Source organism: Rhinoraja longicauda, chromosome 10 (genome assembly GCF_053455715.1).
Source record: "Rhinoraja longicauda isolate Sanriku21f chromosome 10, sRhiLon1.1, whole genome shotgun sequence".
Classification (NCBI taxonomy): domain Eukaryota; kingdom Metazoa; phylum Chordata; class Chondrichthyes; order Rajiformes; family Arhynchobatidae; genus Rhinoraja; species Rhinoraja longicauda.
Window position 1 is genome coordinate 34,973,425 of NC_135962.1, and position 19,600 is coordinate 34,993,024.

At 39.0% G+C, this 19,600-nt stretch overlaps 2 protein-coding genes across 2 annotated transcripts in view; both read right to left on the reverse strand.

Moving 5' to 3' along the window:
* Positions 1 to 3,222: 3,222 nt before the first annotated feature.
* irf2bpl (interferon regulatory factor 2 binding protein-like) lies at positions 3,223 to 6,550 on the reverse strand. Its single transcript, XM_078406612.1, has one exon. It carries the CDS (start codon positions 5,845 to 5,847, stop codon positions 3,865 to 3,867), a length of 1,983 nt encoding a protein of 660 aa, XP_078262738.1. The 5' UTR covers positions 5,848 to 6,550; the 3' UTR covers positions 3,223 to 3,864.
* Positions 6,551 to 17,603: 11,053 nt separating this feature from the next.
* Positions 17,604 to 19,600, reverse strand: part of LOC144597525 (protein TALPID3-like) — a 31,863-nt gene continuing 29,866 nt past the window's right edge. Inside the window, exon 9 of the mRNA XM_078407005.1 lies at positions 17,604 to 17,728. Within this exon, the coding sequence (XP_078263131.1) occupies positions 17,604 to 17,728 (125 nt within the window). The remainder of the gene's footprint in view (positions 17,729 to 19,600) is intronic.

The following is a 19,600-nucleotide window of genomic DNA, read 5'->3' on the forward strand; positions in this document are numbered from 1 at the left end:
TTAACATAGATAGAAAATAGGTGCAGAAGGCCATTTGGCCCTTTGAGCCAGCACCGCCATTCATTGTGATCATGGCTGATCATCCACAATCAGTAACCACAATCAGTAATGGAGGAAAAACTGAAAGTGAGAAGGGGAAAGACAAAGCCTGGCAGGTAATAATGGTTACAGGTGATCAAGGGGAGGGGTTGATAGGAAGATGGTTGGACAAAAGCCAGACATGAAAATATAGGTGTGTGACAAAAGGATTGAAGTTGCGAATTGTGAATCTAGATAGAATGTACATGGAAGGAGAAATAGGTGTGTGTCCAGGTGGGGCACAGGGGGAGAATTGAAATATGGGAAGGGGGTGTGCAAGGTTAGAGGAGAGGGGTGGGTTTGGTGGTTACCTAAAATTAGTCAATTTGATCTTCATAATGTTGGGTTGGAAGCTACCCAAGCGGAATGAGGTGCTGTTCCTCCAGTTTGCATATGGCCTCAATCAAACATTGGAGGAAGCCCAGGACAGAAAGGTCAATGGAACGGGACGAGGAGTTAAAATGGTTAGCAACTGGGAGATCCTGTAGACCTTGGAAGTCCAAGCGCAAGTGTTTGATGAAACCTGCTAATGATTTAGAACTTGAACTTGCATCAATATTAATTGGAAATTCTATTCACAACAAATTTTTAGATTCACTCAAAACCATCAGTAAAGACCTAAACACTCCAAATATTATTTCCATTGTAACTGTACGATACAATTTACAAAATCTTACATTATTTTTTTTAATCTCTAAAGATGTTCAAATATAAAATTCACTGTCCTCCTTCATCTTATTCATTAGCTGACAATCAACTGTGTTCCCACACCAGTCTTTGTGATCATTAATTTGAAAAGTTCTTGTGTTATCAATTACTTAAAAAATTGTTTTGCTTTCGAATACATATTGACCAGTTCCATTACCAAGTTTCTGAATTTCATTGCACCAGTGTTAGGGTCATTTTCTCCCCATTCAACACTGTAGAAGAGTACCCAATTGATATTTGTTTAAACGGATATCTTAGTTAATTGATTTTTCTTTTCAGTATTGGTTTTCATGCATCATTGCTTTGTTTGTGTGTGTAATGTGCTATTTCATCTTGTACTATTTTGTTCCACATTGACTGATGTTCAAAATACTAAATTTCTGTTTAGTGGTAAGTGTTTGATAAAACAACAAATAAAAATGTGCTTATACATCAGCACAAAGATAGTGCTTGTTATTTTTTTTTAGAGGAACTACATCAATATTGTTAATTACTCTCCAAATCTACAACCAATTTCTTCTATGTGGATCCATCAACTTAAAATTGCTCTGGCGAATCCTGTTGAATATATCAACAGGTGTGCAGGTACAAACCTTCCTTTGTTTAAAAAACTAAATAGTTAGCCACTCCACCAATGGTAACTATGCCTATGTTCAAGGCCCCAATTCCTCCCTAAACCTTTCTGCATCTCTTTCCTCCTCTAACATGCTCCTTAAAACCTACGTCTCTGTCATCTGCCCTGATCTCTCTTCGGCTTGATGATGTTGCTTTGAGCAATATCCTTGTGAAAGCATCTTGATACATTTTACTTTGTTAATTCTGCTTAAAAATAAAATGTTATTCTTGCGAGCTTCTAATTAAGGATTCATACCAGGCGCAGAACCAGACTCTTTCAAAGTTAGAATGATTTGCTTCACTAAGCTACTCTCTAACAGAATGTTTTTTTTTGCTGTAATGATAAAAATAAACAGGGAACATCCCTTCTGGCTCTACCCACTTCCAATTATTTCTAGGAAATATGAAAACGGAAACATTCACTTAAAAACAGTCGTTAGTTGGGAAATTTAAGTTATGTAGCTTTTTAAAATCTCACTGGATATTATTACCTAAACTATATTGTGGGACATGCAACTTAGCACAAAAGAACATAAGACATACGATGTCTTATCAGACATCAACAAATATAAAAATAACTAATTAAAATATAAACGTAACCCCCCAACTCCAAAATCAAAATCTGCAACTGACAAACAGCTGTATAAACTAACAAGAGGCACAAATCCTGAATACAAATCCCCCAATTAAAAAAATAAGATTGACATTCCTTGAACACACCATTAGCTACAATCAAAATTTACTTTTCTTCTGTCAGTCACTTGCAAAATTCAAGCACCTTAATGGAAATATGAAAGTTTTGAACTATTAATGAAAATATGAACTTGTCAAGGAATCCAATAAACCATTGATGAAACATTTATAACAGGTTTGACATTAAATGCCTCAACTCTCACACTTTCCGATCCCAATTAAACTGATACAGTCTGTCACTTGACTTGACATAAATTTGCAGTAGGATGAATTAAAAATATGCCAAATGTTATCACACCTTGCTGGTCAATTTAGGCAATGTTCAGACCCTTTTTTTTTTTTGTTGCGAAAATTGAAATTATTTTCATTATCAGAGAAAGTGCATTTCAAATATTTCAAGTGTGCAAAACTCAGAAAATATTAAGTGTAGCAGTCCAGATGCAGCACTCTAATGCAGAAAGTTGTTTAATAGACATACTGTAGAACCATAACAATTATCAAAGGGTAAGCTACCAGGAATGTAAACATTGTAAATGCAGAAAATAGAAAACTTCCCAAAAGTCTAACAATTATCATGTATATTTGTATCTGAAGACATTTTGAACATTTGCAATAAATATTGAACTGCACAATAATAGTGCAGATCAATTGAAAATATTAAATTTGGGATTTGGAGTAAACTGCCTCTGATCAAGATAAACAGCTGTTTTTGGTGTACCATCTGTGTTCAAACTTGTTACAATTATCTAGACCACCATAGTTAACCACCACAGATTTCACAGTAACATTCAATCAAGTTTATTTAATCTCAGAAAATTGTTTAAGATTGTGTTTCAGTTAAATAAGTACAACCTGGAAGTCGTCAGGTATTAATTCAATAAAAAAACCTGAATGGTAAAACCTGAATCAAGTTATTTCTATAACCAGCAGTCAGGTAATTTGTAAATAAACACGCTCTTTGCCAAGTAACTATTGCAATGATAGTATCTGATAAGAATGGCTTCTCTAAAAGAGCTTGAAGAAATAAGATTTTCTACAGCAATAAAGACAACCAGTTTCTCTCAGATAAATGCCTGTCCAATGTGTTTGCATTACTGACGCCTGTAAAGAAATTGACTACTCAGGGAGCTTATTCATTGAATTTATTACAATTTATTCAGCTCCAAGGCACATTACAGTCTTCTGTTACTACAGAAATGTATAAAGAACAAACAGAGCATTTTGTCATATACAGTACAGCATTTTGCTCTACTATTTAAAGCATTCGTGCATCCATAAAGCAAAAAAAAAAAACACATAAAAAATTCAGATCACTGAATCATAAAATGAAAGATTTTGCCCTTGGAAACTAATATAAAGAACCCCTCACCTTTTTTAAAAAAAGTCACTTTGTAGACTATCCCTAGGGCTTGTAACATAACTGTAACCATTTTCGTTGTAACAATTTGTTTGCATTTCTGCAGACGTCAACACTGGCCTTGGCAATTCAGCGAAGTGCATACATTTACAAAAACACACCAGCAGCGTTAATTGTTAAGTGCTATGATTCTGTACCTAGCCAACACACTGCCATCGATAAGTGAAAACAGTATTAAGCAGTAATATTGGATATTCTTTCATAAAACCAGGTTCATCCTTCAATTGAAGAAGAGTACATACCTTGTTTCAAAATATAGAAACATACGACGAAAAATGAAAATGTCTATACATAAGACTAAATGCTTAGTTCTTATTCACATTTGACTTCAATCACTGAAGTTTAAACAAAGATTAAGGGTCTCTTTCTTTTTTGACCTTAACGTCCCCGGCTAGGATTGTAGCAATCTCTCCTTGCATGAAGGCCCAAGGAACATTTGAACCTACTAATGGGCATTTTTCTCCACTGGGGCAATAAACTTCTCCATTAGCCCCCTGAGCCTTGATGCTCTCCCGTGAGCAGGGGAAACAAAATTTGTGATTGGGCACTGATGGGCATTGCACAAAGTGAGTGTCCTCCAAACGTTCGTGACAAATGGTGCAGCAGAGGGGCCCATTGTTGGCCATCGGAGAGTCTGGAATGTTTGGGGGGTGAACTGGATCGATGCTGGGGTTGGGGTGGCTGTTGGAAGGAGCAACGGACAGAGCAACATCTCCGTTTCTGGACACCATGCGGCGCTGGCTGCCCCCTGACGCCGGGGACACCGGGCTGTTGCTGTTCCGCCTGGTGTTGGTAGTAGTGGTCGAGTGCACGGAATTGCTGCCGTCTTTCGGCGAGTGGGCATTACCCAGGGTGTCAGCGACGGACATCAGAGCGGCCATGGGCGACTGTCCGTTCTGGGGGCTGCATTCGGGAGGGGTGGTCCGGTTGGGAGGAAGATTGGGAGCCCCGTGCGCCACGCAGGCCGCTCCAAAGGCACCGGATGCCGCCAGGGTGAGCTTTAAGGCTTCGTTTTGGTTGGGCAACCATTGTTGTTGCCGCTCTTCTTTGATGCCACCCGTTTCTGAGTCAGGTTCGGGAGAAGCTTTCCGCTTGCGCATCCCGGGCCTGGAGCTGCTTGGCGGGGGACGGGGCAAGTTGCACAGGGCGGTGGGCAAGATGGGGCAACTAGCGTCGATGTGGGGTTGCGGCAGCATGTCGGCTCCCACTACCTCCTTGAAGAATCGCACCGACTCGGGCAGCAGGTCCCCCAGCAGCCGCCAGTCCCCCGAACCGTGTTTCTTCTCGTACTCGAGGTACTTGAAGCCGGACGAAAGGCCCCGGCCGAAATCCTTCATACAGTCTTGGTACATTTGCTTGGCCACTCCTGAGGCGCTGGAGAAGACATTGGCTGAGCCGCTCGGGTACTCGATGAAGATTTTCAGTTCGTAGTCCATGCCAGGTTTGGAAACGGCGTCGAAAGCGAAGACCCGACCGAGCAGAGTGTGGTCCTTCTTGAAGCGCACGTCGAAGGGGTTGCAATTGGAGAGAGTGAGCAGCGTCTCCCGCACGATCTTGGGCTTGCTCACCCAATCCTCGGAGCGGTTCCGCAAGCTCTCGCCCAGCTCGGCCAGCGTCTCGGCATTGCGCTGTTTCTCCTTCAGTTCCCGCTCCTGGTCACTACTGGACACGGAGCCGGGCCGCTTGTTGACATCGCTCAGCACCTGGCTGCTAACGGTGAGCGAGGTGCCGGCCAGGCTGGTGGAAGGAGACGGCCGGCCAAGTAGCCCGTGCGAGCTGACGGCTCCTGTGCTCGGACCGTTCAGGGTAGTCTGAGGCAGGAGGTTGGGCGGCACCGTCACCGGGCCCGGGGGCACGATGCTGTGATTTCTGCGCGATGAATTAGGACTCTGCCGATTAAGTTCCGGCGGGACGTCCTCCGATTTAGGAAATCCATTGGGTCCATTCAAGCCATTGGGAAGCCTGCCAGCATGGGCGAGCCCTGGGTACTCGAAACGAGGTCTCTCGGCGCTCAGGGAGTAACGATCAAGAGGTGGCTGCGGCCCCTTGTTCGGACCGTCGACGTGGTTGAGCTGCTGGCCCGGGTCTTTGCTGGCAGCCAGCGACTGCACTTTGACAGGCGGAGGCCCCGGAGAACGTCCCTCTTGGAAGCCGTGAGCCCGTTTCAGCTGGCGCGCTGTCTCGATCACAAACTCGATCCGATCGGCCCCTTCATAGTTGACGCAGCCTCGGCACACGGGTTCGGTAAAATCCCAGATCATGGCCCATGGCATGCGGGGCAGATCGCAGAGGTAACACGATTGTCTCCGAGCCGAAGACACCTGTGCGGCCGACATGGTGCGAACGTTTGAATTCCTTAGGTGCAGAGCGTGGAGTGTAGGTAGGCCCGTTGGTTCCGCGGTGTGGCCGGGCCCGGGCTCACTTCGCTCGCCTTCCCTCTCTGCTTTCTCCTCTCTACTATCGGCCGCGCCACCGAGCTCCTCCGAGCACCACGTGACGTCAGCCGCGCTCTGCAGCCTGTAACCAGGCTAACGCGCAGGCGCACCGCCACATTCTTCGCCTTCCCCACCCCCTTCGCTTCTCCTGCAAGTCTGCTCTGCTCCATAAAATCTCAAATCTCTGTTTACCAGAGTACTTGCATTCAGGCCCAACGCATTTGGTAGCAACGCAACCTTCTCCCTCCTTCCCCCACCCGTTTCGCGTGAATCAGCTTGTACTTAACTACACCAAGCAATTTCAGCGTAATGCTGGAAGGTGACGTGTCTTGATTCCAAGCCCATGGATTTTTATGGTAATGCTACAACCTTTCCCTTTGATCACACATCTGCTGGCATGCATTAAAATATGGCTGTTGCAGCGTGAGGAACTCGCACCTCGTGCTTCAGAGAACGTAATGTACATTTAAGCCTGAATTCAATTCGTTTAAAATTTAACCAATTACATTATAAATCCAAGAATGCAACTAAACGATGAAAGTCCAGCCTGAAAGGGCCAAAGCAATATTTACTTTGCCGAACAAGTGACCTCAAAGAATAACATTGCGGGCAAAATGTTAAAATTACCGAAAACAAAACTGCGATGAGGATTTCCTTTAACCGTCATAAAGGCACAGCCCTTCTGATAATAAAGTAGTTATTGTATAAATTGCATATTTAAATTGTGGGGATGTTATGTCAGTGTTTGCAATGTTGTCTAGGTTTTCCCCCGCCTCTCAGCTGCAGCTTTCAGCAGCAGCTTAGGTCCCTCCCCATGACGTCAGGGCCTGTTCTATTTCAGTTCTTTTCACAATGTCGCAACTCTTCGGGCGTTTTGCGCCATGTCACTCACAAATCGACCCCATATTTTATTCTTTATCATCGAGCCACTATGTAAGCTCCCATTATATTGGTCAAAATTCATTCATCCTAACACATTTAAAAATCTATTGCTACATTAGTAAACGGACATTTTGTTTCCCGGCCAGAAACAAAGGGTTCACAAAATTAGAAGGAAAGGAAATCTCAGACTCATTAAAGAGCGATCTCTAGAAGACTTAAAGAGAAATGTTAAGATTAAATCAGAGATGAAAAAGCTTGTTACATCGTAGTCTTATAATGATGCAATTTCCACCCAAATCTAACCAATCCCTTGCCAGTTTCCTGTTGTGCAATTTGCTGCGGGGAAACGGCAATCGAAAACAATAATATGTCTCCCAATGAATGCTTGTTTTTACTTCTCATTAAAATAATTGTTCAATGGTGCGTGACCCGAGGTGAGGGCGGTGCTGCTTGTTTTTCCACTACGGTTCAATCATTAATATGGAGGTAGAACATCAATTTCGGAGGCTACGTCAGCACTTTACAATAAACAATTATTTGGTTACTGTTTGATAAAGTAAACAAAACAACTCGCACTTTTAACGATTCTGGAATAGGAAATATAAAATAACAAAACAAAGAGTTAGGAAAATCGTCGTTAGATTATAGGTCTATCTCTAGATTAGTGCCGATCATGGAATTGCAACAGAAATGTTGTAGGAAGAGACTGCAGATGCTGGTTTAAACCGAAGATAGACACAAACTGCTGGAGGAACTCAGAACGTTTCGGGTCGAGACCATTCTTCAGACTGAATGAAGGGTCTCGACCCGAAACGTCACCCATTCCTTCTATCCAGAGATACTACCTGTCCGCTGAGTTACCCCCGCTTTTTGTGTCTACCCATGGAATTGCAGCAAATATCCATGATTTTTAACAGGGCAAATAATTTGCAGATTGCATTTAGCTATTGTTAAATTTTAAACAGTTCTGAAAGTAAGACTAATTTCTCTGGGACTTCCATTTGGGGGGGGGGGGCAAAATAGCGTTCAAAAACATGCTGCTAAAGTTTAATATATTTTTCAGATTACAAATTATTTCACTGGACTTTCATGTTTTGTATTTATCAATAGTACCATACTGTATGCCACTGATGTCACACATAATAACATTCCAAATATCTGAGCATTTTATACGACAGAAATTTGGACCGAAAAAGCCGCTTAAATGTGAACCTCACATGGGACTCTGTGATGTCAATGACAACTCTATCCTAATGTTGCTTTCTGATCTAATCAACCTTAAAAGCCAACCTGTGCAGCAGACCAGTCCATGAGCCCTCGGGCAAGAAACTGAGAACCTGCCCAACTCCTCTCATTGCTGAAATTTTCAACTAATAATTAAAAGGCATGTTTTAAAGTTTACGGTGACTTTAGTTGAATAAAAATAAAAATCTTGAAATCATATTAAATTTCTATTAACACAATTTAAGTGATGCAAATTAGAAACTTAATTAATGCGGAAAAGAAACAAGCCACTTACCTTCTCCATCGTGAATGGTGATCCATTCAATGCATATGGCAGTGTTAGAAATGCCAGCAAAGTAATGTATAAAGCTGAGGGTTCAGAAGCGAAGTGTTTCTCGTCCCTCAAATCAGTACAGTGAGATTCACTTTGAACTCAGTACAATTCCAACTGCAGGAGATTAGGTAGGCTGACATTTCACCACCAATGTGCTCCATATTTCCACACCAAAGTGTATGGGCACAGACATCATAACCTTATCTGTAATCATCGCCCAAACAGAAGTATATTTTGAAGATAGACACAAAATGCTGGCGTAACTCAGCAGGACAGGCAGCATCTCTGGAGAGAAGGAATGGGTGACATTTCAGAACAAACATAGAAAATAGGTGCAGGAGTAGGCCATTCGGCCCTTCGAGCCAAAACTCCACAGATTCACAACTCTCTGGGTGAAAACGTTTTTCCTCATCTCAGTCCTAAATGGCCTACTCCTTATTCTGAAACTGTGACCCCTGCTTCAAGACTCCAATAACATCGGGAACATTTTTCCTGCATTTGGCCCATCCAATCCCTTAAGAATTTAATATATTTTTATAAGATCCCCCCCTCAGCCTTCTAAATTCCAGTGAATACAAGCCCAGTCGATCCATTCTTTCATCATATGTCAGTCCATATTGCTATCATACAATTCCACATCAACTTATTGATGAGATTGAATGCAAACCATAAAAGAGGCCTCCCATGCCTGAAACTACAACAACAAAGCAAACTTGTCCATCTTAATTTTGCCATTTATCACCACTATAAATGTGGTCTACTCCACTTCCACTCTATAATAATTTCTATTTTTTAAATCTTTGCCATTCATGTTCAGAAGTCTAAACTTAGCAGACTTAAGTCACAGCAGTTAATCCTGTTGCCAAGTTTTTGGTTTGTCACATTCAACAAATCTTTATGCAGAAATATCCAAGAGGAGAAGAAATAAATCAATAACATAAAGGAAGACTGTATTCACTTTCAAATAATTAAAAAATAGATGACACTTAAAAAGGATAAAGATGGAGAGATGTATATTAACTTGACCTGATCACATTCAATTCCTAATGATTGATCATGCAGAGAATGTAACCAGGGGCAACACTGGTTTCCATATAGCAAAGTGAGCCCAGTGTTGGACTCCAGTTAGATTCTCTACCGTCTTAATTTAGTTTAGAGATACAGGCCCTTCGGCTCACTGAGTCTATGACAATCATATGTACAATCATTTCTAAAAATATTGCTCTCACAGATCATATTTAAGCCAATAACATCATCAAAATAAATGTGTATGAAAATACAGCTGCGCATTCACTACTTTTGTTGGAGCAGCAAGTTTGGAGACTGGTCATTATTAACATGTCTGACATTTTCTGACAATAACAGAATTTCTGAAACAATCATATCAGACACATTTCCATCAGTCTGAAGAAGGGTCTCGACCCGAAACGTCACCCATTCCTTCTCTCCCGAGATGCTGCCTGACCTGCTGAGTTACTCCAGCATTTTGTGAATAAATCGATTTGTACCAGCATCTGCAGTTATTTTCTTATATCAGACACATTTCTTGTTTGAATAAATTATTTTCCTCAGAATTTATCAAAAGCTAGAAACCATGTTTAATTATTTGCTTTTATAATTATTTGAATTAAAATTGATGCATTACATTAAACAAATTCGCTCTTCACCCATGTCATCCAATGCAGAAACTGCTACATTGGTGTAGATTAATGAAAAGTGGAATAAATTTGCATTTGTAATTTAGAGTCATGGATGTGCAACAAGGGACAGACCCTTCGGCTATCTTGTCCTTGCCAACCAAGTTGACATATTGGGCTAGTACCATTTGCCTGCATTTGGCCCATTGCTCTCTGTTCCAAAATGTTAGATTTATTTTGTGTCTCAAACATGATTTCTGGCAAAATATTCAAAAACCACTCAGCCACTGTAAATCATTAAATTCACAGGTGAAATTATAGCGTGGTAGTTCACCTCAAATTAGAAATTTTGATATAATGATGCAAGAGAGATCTTATTTCTGTTAATGCAATGCATTCTTGACTGTTAATAGGACACGTTGTACAGTTAATCAGTGTACAGGGTAAGCAGTAGCTAGGAGGACTGTCAATTTATCTTTGGAGTCTGGCTTCAGATTTTTCCAGTTTTGCTCCTGTGGAAGTAAACTCATTATACAGTTCCTAATTTAAGATTTTTGTTAATTTGGACCCAGGATATTTTGTTATGAAACATTCATGTGCCATCCACATTGTAAAAGATATTACAGAGAATGAGGCAATATAAATATTTGGTAGAGATAAAAACATCAATCCACAAAGCCAGAAGATTTATGGTTCAACTCCCCCTTCTACTCCCAGTCTGACCTTTCTGTCATGGGCCTCCTCCAGTGCCAGAGTGGGGCCCACTGGAAATTGGAGGAACAGCACCTCATATTTCGCCTGGGCAGCTTGCAGCCCAGTGGTATGAGCATTGACTTCTCCAACTTTAGATAGTTCCTCTGTCCTTCTCTTCCCCTCCCCATTCCCAGTTCTCCCTCTAGCTTTCTGTCTCCACCCATATACTTCCTTTGTCCCGCCCCCTGACATAAGTCTGAAGAAGGGTCTCGACCCAAAACGCCACACATTCCTTCTCTCCTGAGATGCTGTTTGACCTGCTGAGTTACTCCAGCATTTTGTGAATAAATATGGTTCATAGATGTAATTTCTCTTCTGAGCAATCCACAAATAAATTAAAATACCTGTAAGTTATTTGGACAAATATACTTGCATTATGCATAATATTTTACTTTTGGAACTGTCAGCATTAAACTTTCCAGATTGTTTTCAGACAAGATGGAAAGAGGAGCTCTATTGGTTTAACTTCAACTGTCCCGCTGAATAGAATGAGCATCATATACTCACTCATCTGGCCTCAGTAATACTGCAACATTACAGTCGTAAGTTGATTTGCTGTGCAGTTGTTAAAGATTGAATATTAAAAATCTCTTCCTGTAATTGACACTCCTGTAATTGACTGAGTTTAGAAGGATGAGGGGGGACCTCATTGAAACTTACCGAATAGTGAAGGACTTGGATGGAATGGATGTGGAAAGGATGTTTCCACTAGTGGGAGAGTCTAGGACTAGAAGTCATAGCCTCAGAATTAAAGGACATTCCTTTTGGAAGATGAGGAATTTCTTTCATCAGAGGGTGGCAAATCTGTGGAATTCTTTGCCACAGAAGGCTGTGGAGGCCAAGTCAATGGATACTTTTAAGGCAGAGATAGATAGGTTCTTGATTGGCAGGGTGGCAGGCGTATGGGTGGAAGGCAGAGGAACGGGGTTAGGAGGGAGAGATAGATTAGCCATCATTGAATAGCGGAGTAGACTTGATGGGCCAAATGGTCTAATTCTGTTCCAATCATTTAAGACCTTATAACCTCTACTTATATTCAGCTTCAAAGACACAGGATTTGGGGCTGGAGGTCAGAGTGAAAGTTGGTTAGACTATGAAAAAATGAAAACTTATGAATCATACATTCAAAAGTGGCAGGAGTTGGAATGGTGGTAGCTTTGGCCCAATATATGTAAGGAATAATAGGAATATTAGGTAAATGAAAACATTTAAGTAAAATCAAAGAAAGGAAATTGAAAAAGAACATTTAAACAAAAATATGACAATCAGTATGAATGGTATTCAGAATTTCAGTATTATTGGTTACTTGGCATTAATCATGATATAACCCTTATAAAACTTTACTATTTTGAATGGCTATATTGTAACATATTTTTGCATGTTTAGTGCACAATTAGTGCAACTTCACCCCATTCAAAAGTTTGTATATGGAATTTCTCAGCAAGGTGCTGTAAGAGAGAAGCTTACACAAGAACATGCCAAATCTCGATTCTGTGCTTAACGGTCGCCTGCCACAATACCATTTATATGTTGGCTAGTTGAATAAAAATAGATTAACAATCCAATGAATCAGAATGTTGATGGTAGTACAATCTATTTCATACTCACATATTGCATTTTATACAGTCAATATTAACTATATAAAAGAACATTTTCTCTGTCTGGTTCTTTGCACGCAACAACCCTCTGAGCTGCTGAATAAAGCAAGATTTTAATAAGGCTGAAATCATTAAAGGATGTATATTTGAAATTGATTCTCCGAGTTTCAATTACCAAATATCATTACAAAGCCTCACAGAATTAATAAGGATCACATGCCAATGACGCATTTCACTTTCCTGGTGGTCGGCTACCCCATTTACCAAATTCAACCTGATGATGCACATGACTCGGTTTTAAACTTTGGTATTTCAACAAAGATTTTCTACTTTATTCAATATAACCAGCGACTTATTATATATGTCTATAGATCATAAACATTTCCAGGTGTTAACAATGTATTAAACCTTTTCCTACAGGATGATAAAGTGTTTTGCAAAATTTTGCTGACAGTGAAAATGGATCATATGAGTGAGCAGCTGAAAGCTCCATATTGATCAGAAACACTATGACTCTGTATTATTCAATTCGACCCCAACAGATGGCCTCGGAACTCAATAGTCACATTCCCTTGCATTTACAGCACCTAAACACTTTCAACAGTAAGATTACGGAATAACAATCCTGCTTTTGAGAGAGGGAAAGCAACTCACAGATATTATCTGACTCAATGCTTGAGAGAGATGCAAAAAGACAAAGGATGAAATTTTATTGCACATCCTAGGACTGGAGAAATGTTGGGTGAGAAACTATCTGAGGTGCGATCATGAAACTTTCAAATAAAGGGTGTGGATTTATGGGAATCAGTGGGACAAAATTGCACCATTAATGTGAACAGCAGCAAAGGCAGAAAAACTGAGAAAGACAGCAGCTCAGAGTAAGTCTTGAAGGTCATAATTAGCTATTTGGCTCGTTAAAATTCAACAGTCTAAATAATCAGCCATTATTCAAAATACGTTTGGTACCATGCTTTTACCAACTCAGGGTCAACTTGTGAACCCCTAATTTATCCAAAATCAGCCAATACCCATACGTCTTTAAAACTTTTGTGATAACCATGATTAGAATATTGGGCTCATATTGCTACTCATAAACTTCCTAAGTCAGGCATGATTTAATGTGCAGTAATGAGCATTCATGATTGAAGAGAGGAATTCAACATTTATGCTGCTTTCAGTGCTGTGAAAGAAAATAATTAGTTTACTTCAAAAAACACATCTCCCAGTTACAATAATATGCTTTAACTCCTGCATATGATTACTCAGTATTAGTGTGAATTTTCTATTTCCAACTGCTGGCATTTTTGGTCATGTAGAATGTACAAGGAGGAAAATATTTTTTTCTTATCATTTGTCACTTCAATTTTTCAATTCAGACCAATTTGTCTGCAGCCTCCTTCACCATTAGAAATAAACCTAATGTAAGCTTGAGGAACAGCACCTCTGGTTCTATCCGGACATGTTGCAGCATTCCTGCCTCAATATTGATTTCAACAATTCAGGACTGACCAGTTCTGCTGTAGGAAATTTGATCCGTACTTTTGCCTCCGATTTTTCCCTTCACACACAGCCTGACCTGGGCATTTTCTACAACCTTGCAGTTTGGAGTTTTTTGCACATCCCTTTGTTTGTGTTCTCTCTCTTTGACTGTCATTACTAATCTATCAATCAGTTGGATGCACCAACATGTCATCCCCACAGCAATCCAGGCCTTGCCCTATTAGAGATATGACCTTTGTTTTATTCATCCCTCACTGCAACTAAAACTGCGTTATTTTTTCATTAGAACAGGATGCTGCCTAACTCGCTGGGTTACTCAAGCACTTTGTGGCTTTTTAAATTTTTCATTATTCTGGTTCTGGCTAAAGATTAACCAATTTGCTCTGCTTAGATGTTGCTTGATATGTGAATGTTTCCAATGCTCTGCTTTTATTTCCTCATCAGTATGGTTGAGTTTGAATATAGGTTCCTCAGGTGAAAGGATACCTTGTTACATTCATTTTCTGTAAGACAATATGCCTAAAAACAGGTATAAAACTGTTCACAAGAGAATGAAAATAATAAGATTTACATACAAAAAAATAAAAACAGCAATGTCGAAAACACATTGTCCATAGGATGATTGTGCTTGATCTATTCTAGACTACACATAATGAAATGCTTAGCTTTGCATAGCTTTTGCTCTTCGTATCCACAAAAGTTCAAAATCAAAGCAATGCTCCAAATGGCAGATAATAAAATTATTTTCCTTATTTCTAATAAATACATCTCTGTATTTATTAGAAAATATTTATTTATTAGATGCCAAAAAATCATCTCTGCAACTATAATTGCCAGAAAAACTTGAGTTCAAAACAATCTGTTCTCCCAGCACAATAAATGTTCAGCAAGGAGAAGGCTTAAACAATCTCCTGTTTCCAGCTTCTCAAAGAATGATGATATTAAAAACGAATCAAAGTTTCTGTTATGATTTCACAACAAGAGTTAAGGATGGGGATGAATAAACAGCAAACCTTGGGACATGGAAACCTATGTGAAACAAGCTTGATAACTGAAAAGGAGGAAAAACTGGTCTAGTTTTTTAAATGCATATTATAGATAATTATGAAAGGTACATCATAGCAAATGTATGTGATAAAGTTAGAGATACAGTAAATATTCAGTGCAATGTACATAAAACACCTGCCATGAGACAATAAAAAACAAATTGGCACTGGAAAAATGTTGAGTCTATCAATGAAAATCAGCAAAATTATGTCATGAAAATGTATCTGATTAATTTGAAAAATTGAGGAGAGTCAATGAGGACATGTGGTTGATTTTGTTTATCTGGACATCCAAAAGGATTTAATAAAATAAAACTAATGGGATTAAAGATCAGAAACCAATGCATGATGGCTGAATAGGTGTTTCAGCGTGAAGGCAATACACCCGTGTAACCCAGGGATGGGCATAAGAATCATTCCTCTTTTTGATGTATCTTAATTATTTGTACTTGGGTGTACTGGGTACCATTTGAAATTTGCAGATGATCTGAAAGTCAGAAATGCAGTGAAAAGTGAGGAGCACAGTAACAGACTTCAGGATGACACAAATAGGTAACTAACTGAAAGATGCAGACACCTGGCAGATTAAAATTTACATAGCAATGTGAAGCAATACTTTTCTGGTCGAAGAGTAAGGAGAAGAACTGTAACCCGTATGTTACAATCTTAACAGAGGATGCAAGAACAAATACCTTGTGCACAAAAATCTTTGTGGGTGACAGTATAAGTTGAGAAGACCAATAAAACATATTAAACTTTTGGCTCGACTAGTACAAGCATATAGTGAAATCAATAATAGTAAAACGTCATGTTAGCCTTCAGCCAAACTATTGCATTCATTGTGGGCTCCACATCTTGAAAAATACTGTATCAAGGCCTTGGAAAAGATGAAGGAACATTTATTATGATAATAGAAGGTATGAAGAACATTTGGAAATAAATCTAGGGGGTTGTTCTCATTTCTAAGATACGAAGAGATTTAAGGTATGTTTTTTTTAAAAAGAGTAATTTTGCCAGAGTAAATGAGGAGAAACTGCTCCAGTGGCAGAAAAGGCAGAGAGACAAATGTATGGTGATCGGTAAAAAAAAGAGGCAACATTACAAAAATACTTATTATGCAACAAGGAGTGCATGCCTCAAAATGTGAAGATCATTTATTCAATTGGAACTTTGAAAAAGAAAGTGAGTAAATATCCAATGAAAATATATTACAGCCACAAGGACGAATTCAGGATGTGGGACTAACTGAATGGCTTTTTGAAATGCGGCTCACATTCACTGGACTGAATGGCATTGCTTGTGCTGAATCATTCCTTGGTTCCACTTAATATCCTTTCTGCACTTGGAAATGTAGAAATTATATTTTCCAGTTACAAGGGTTAAGAAAAGCCGAAATTTTGTAGCAATGTCATGGTGAGTGATTTCTTTACAAGAGATGAACCTGTCTTTTTACTTACATTCTTTTCAAATTTCATTTAGTTTTAAGTGTAAATTCTAGAATTCTAAACATCTTATATGTTTGGCAGTGGATGAATCAAAATTTCATTATTTAAAAAACAGTGGATAAAAACATGATGAACACTGTTCGTTGAACAATTAAGTCATAAAAATACTCTGGATTACTTAATATAATTTGTTTTGTTGGAATAGAAGAAAGCTATGTACAACTATTTGATGGTGCAGCACAAACTGGAAAACATTCTGCCACAGATAATAGAGTTGGTTTTATGGAAGTCTTTCTTTACATTTTATGCTAAACATAATTTTCCTGAACTTCCAGCTGCCCAAGTGACAATTTTGAATCCATTTGTACCAGAAATAGGTTAGTAACAGAAATGGGGAATGTGTTAGTTGAAAATCCATGTATATTTATTTCAATAACCCCTTTTGGCCCCTAATAATGAATCCATTATGCTTCCAGTAATCGTGAACAGTGCACAAAAACATCTAGTCTTCACATAATGAGGCAAAAAAAAGAAACAATGCTCATCTCTCGGTTGTATTCAATTTTTAACTGTATGTAAAATGAAAAGCAAATATAACAATATGGACACATGCTGAAACATCTGTTTTTGGAAAATTTGAAGTGATAAATAATAAAATATTAAAAATCAAAATTACTTTAACAAAAAACAAAATAGATTATTTACTTTATTTCATATGTTTGTTGCCATCATTTACACTGCACTGAATAGTGAAGGAAATTAACAATCTCAGTTTGTGCAATCAACTTCATGGGTTAACTTTTAGCTTCCGCTAAGTATTTGGAGAATAGCCAAATAAAGAATTATGGGAAATGAGAGCTTGCCAAGTACAAACTGCCACCATTAAGCAGGCTTGACAGCTATGCTTCTTACAAACTTGGCAGCAGTTCAAAGTGCTTTTTCAATTGAAATCCTGGAACCTTGCCACGTGCATACAGATTTGCTTTGCTTTCTCTCATAAGGAACTGATAAATGCCGTTATGGTAACCATAGAAACAGGATATCAGAGTGGCCTTGTGATCTAGTCTCCTATCTTCGCAGTTTGAGAAGCAAAAAAAAATAATTTGAGTTCATTTTCATTATGTATTTGCACAACATATATTTAGCATTAGAAAGCTTCAAAGTCAAAGACTTCGCAGTCAGTTAATTCGCATTAAGGAAAAAATATTGCTGAGAATATGCAGCTAAGTCTTTTTTTTTTACCTGGACCTTTCTGGATATCTGCTAGCAGTTGTCATGGCAACATTGGTCTTCTCTACAGCATGGGTCTCACTTGTTGGATTTTCCCGATTATTTAGAATGTCTTCCATAAAATTCCTATATCCTGAAACAGTAGAGAAAAACAAAGTTAATGTTACCTGCACAATTTGCCGAAGTAAACAAATAATTGGCTGCTCTGTAAATCTAGGTCACAGTGCTGGAGATACTCCAAATGGAAACCAAAACCCTGAAAGTTTGTTTAAACCAGCACTAAGCACATTAATTTGAAAGCAGGCATATAAAAGCTCTAAAACTACAGCAATCTCAAGAGATATTTATGCAAAGTCACCCAAAAGATGGGTCTAAAAAAACCCACAAGTAGTACATTAATTCAAATTTCTTTTTCGATGTGTGGCAGGAGTACTGAAATCTGAACGCACATCATGTGTTGCTTTGCTTGAACAAAATAAAACCAAGCACAGTATGAAGCACAAGCTGAAAGTATAACCTGTTCACAATATCTAAGCATCACCATTCCAGTCAAGTGAAGCATAATGTTTGCAAAATCAGGTACTTCCTTTGAAGAGAACACGAAGTTTTCCAAAATACTTTGTTCAAGCAACAATATACCAGAATTTTTAAAAGGATAAACATGTCTAATTGTGCTTCACCTGTAGGTGGCAGTGCAAGAATAGTAAAATATTGCCGTTTTACTCCACTGAGTAACATGAAACAAAATACTAATGTAGAAAAAGCAAGGGTAGAGCAGAAAAGAAATGAACCAATGAGCATACAGTAGATTGATGAGAAACAGCACCAAACAAAGTGAAACCCAGAATTAAATTCAGATCGGCAAAAGGAACACATTCAAACAAAGCAAGCAAGGAACAAACCAAACAGCAATCCCCCACCCATCCTCAGTGCCTACCCAAGCCAAATACCAATGGCAATTCATGGCTTATAAACTATCATCTACCAAACTGTTCATTCCTACCCAATGAACAGCTTTACAACCCTATTCTTCAAAATAATATTTGGGATTATTGATACTTTCCCTACGAATATTCCCACAGAGCAGATATGGTACATATTTAACCAAACTGAGCTTCTTCCTTCTATAATAATGCTTTTTTACCCTAATATCTCCTCAGCCTCATCCTTCATACTCCCACTTTTATCGTCTAATTCAATTAATTGCTCCAACACCATTTGATTTAAAGAGCTCCCCTGGTCTCAGCTTCCTGTGGGAGCTATTATTGTTAACATCCCACTGATAATTGCATTAAAATTCAATTTTTTCAGTCAGTATGAATGTAATTTAAAACCAAAATTTATGTGAAAATTAATTTCTATTATTTTAAGCAGCACCTTACATATTCTAATTTTTATTAGCACAATGGGATTTATACAGCATAAACAATAAAAACACATATGTCAGGCTGTTGTTTGTAGACTACACCAACACCATCATCCCTATGTTACCAAGCTCAGGGAACTGGGTCTCTGTACATCCCTATGCAACTGGATCCTCGACTTCCGCATCAACTGAACACAATCAATACGAATTGGCAGCAACACATCCTCCTTGACAACCATTCGTACAGAAGCACCTCAAGGCTGTGTGCTCAGCCCCCTGCACTACTTACTCTATAGCCATGATTGTGCAGCCGGACATAGTTCCAACTCCATGTTTAAATTCACTGTCGACACCACCTTGGTTGGACAAATTACAGATAATGATCAGTCAGAGTATAGGAGGAAGATCGGTCGGCTGAATGGTGCCAGAACAACCTTGCTCTCAACATCAGTAAGATCAAGGAACTGACTTTAGAAGAGAAAGGTCGAGTATCCATCAACCTGTCTTCATCGTTGAATTGGTGGTGGAAAGTTATTAACCTCAAGTTCCTGGGCATGCATATCTCTGAAGATCTGTCCTGGACCCAGCACAATGGTGCAATCATAAAGAAAATCTATCAACACATCTACTTCCTTAGAA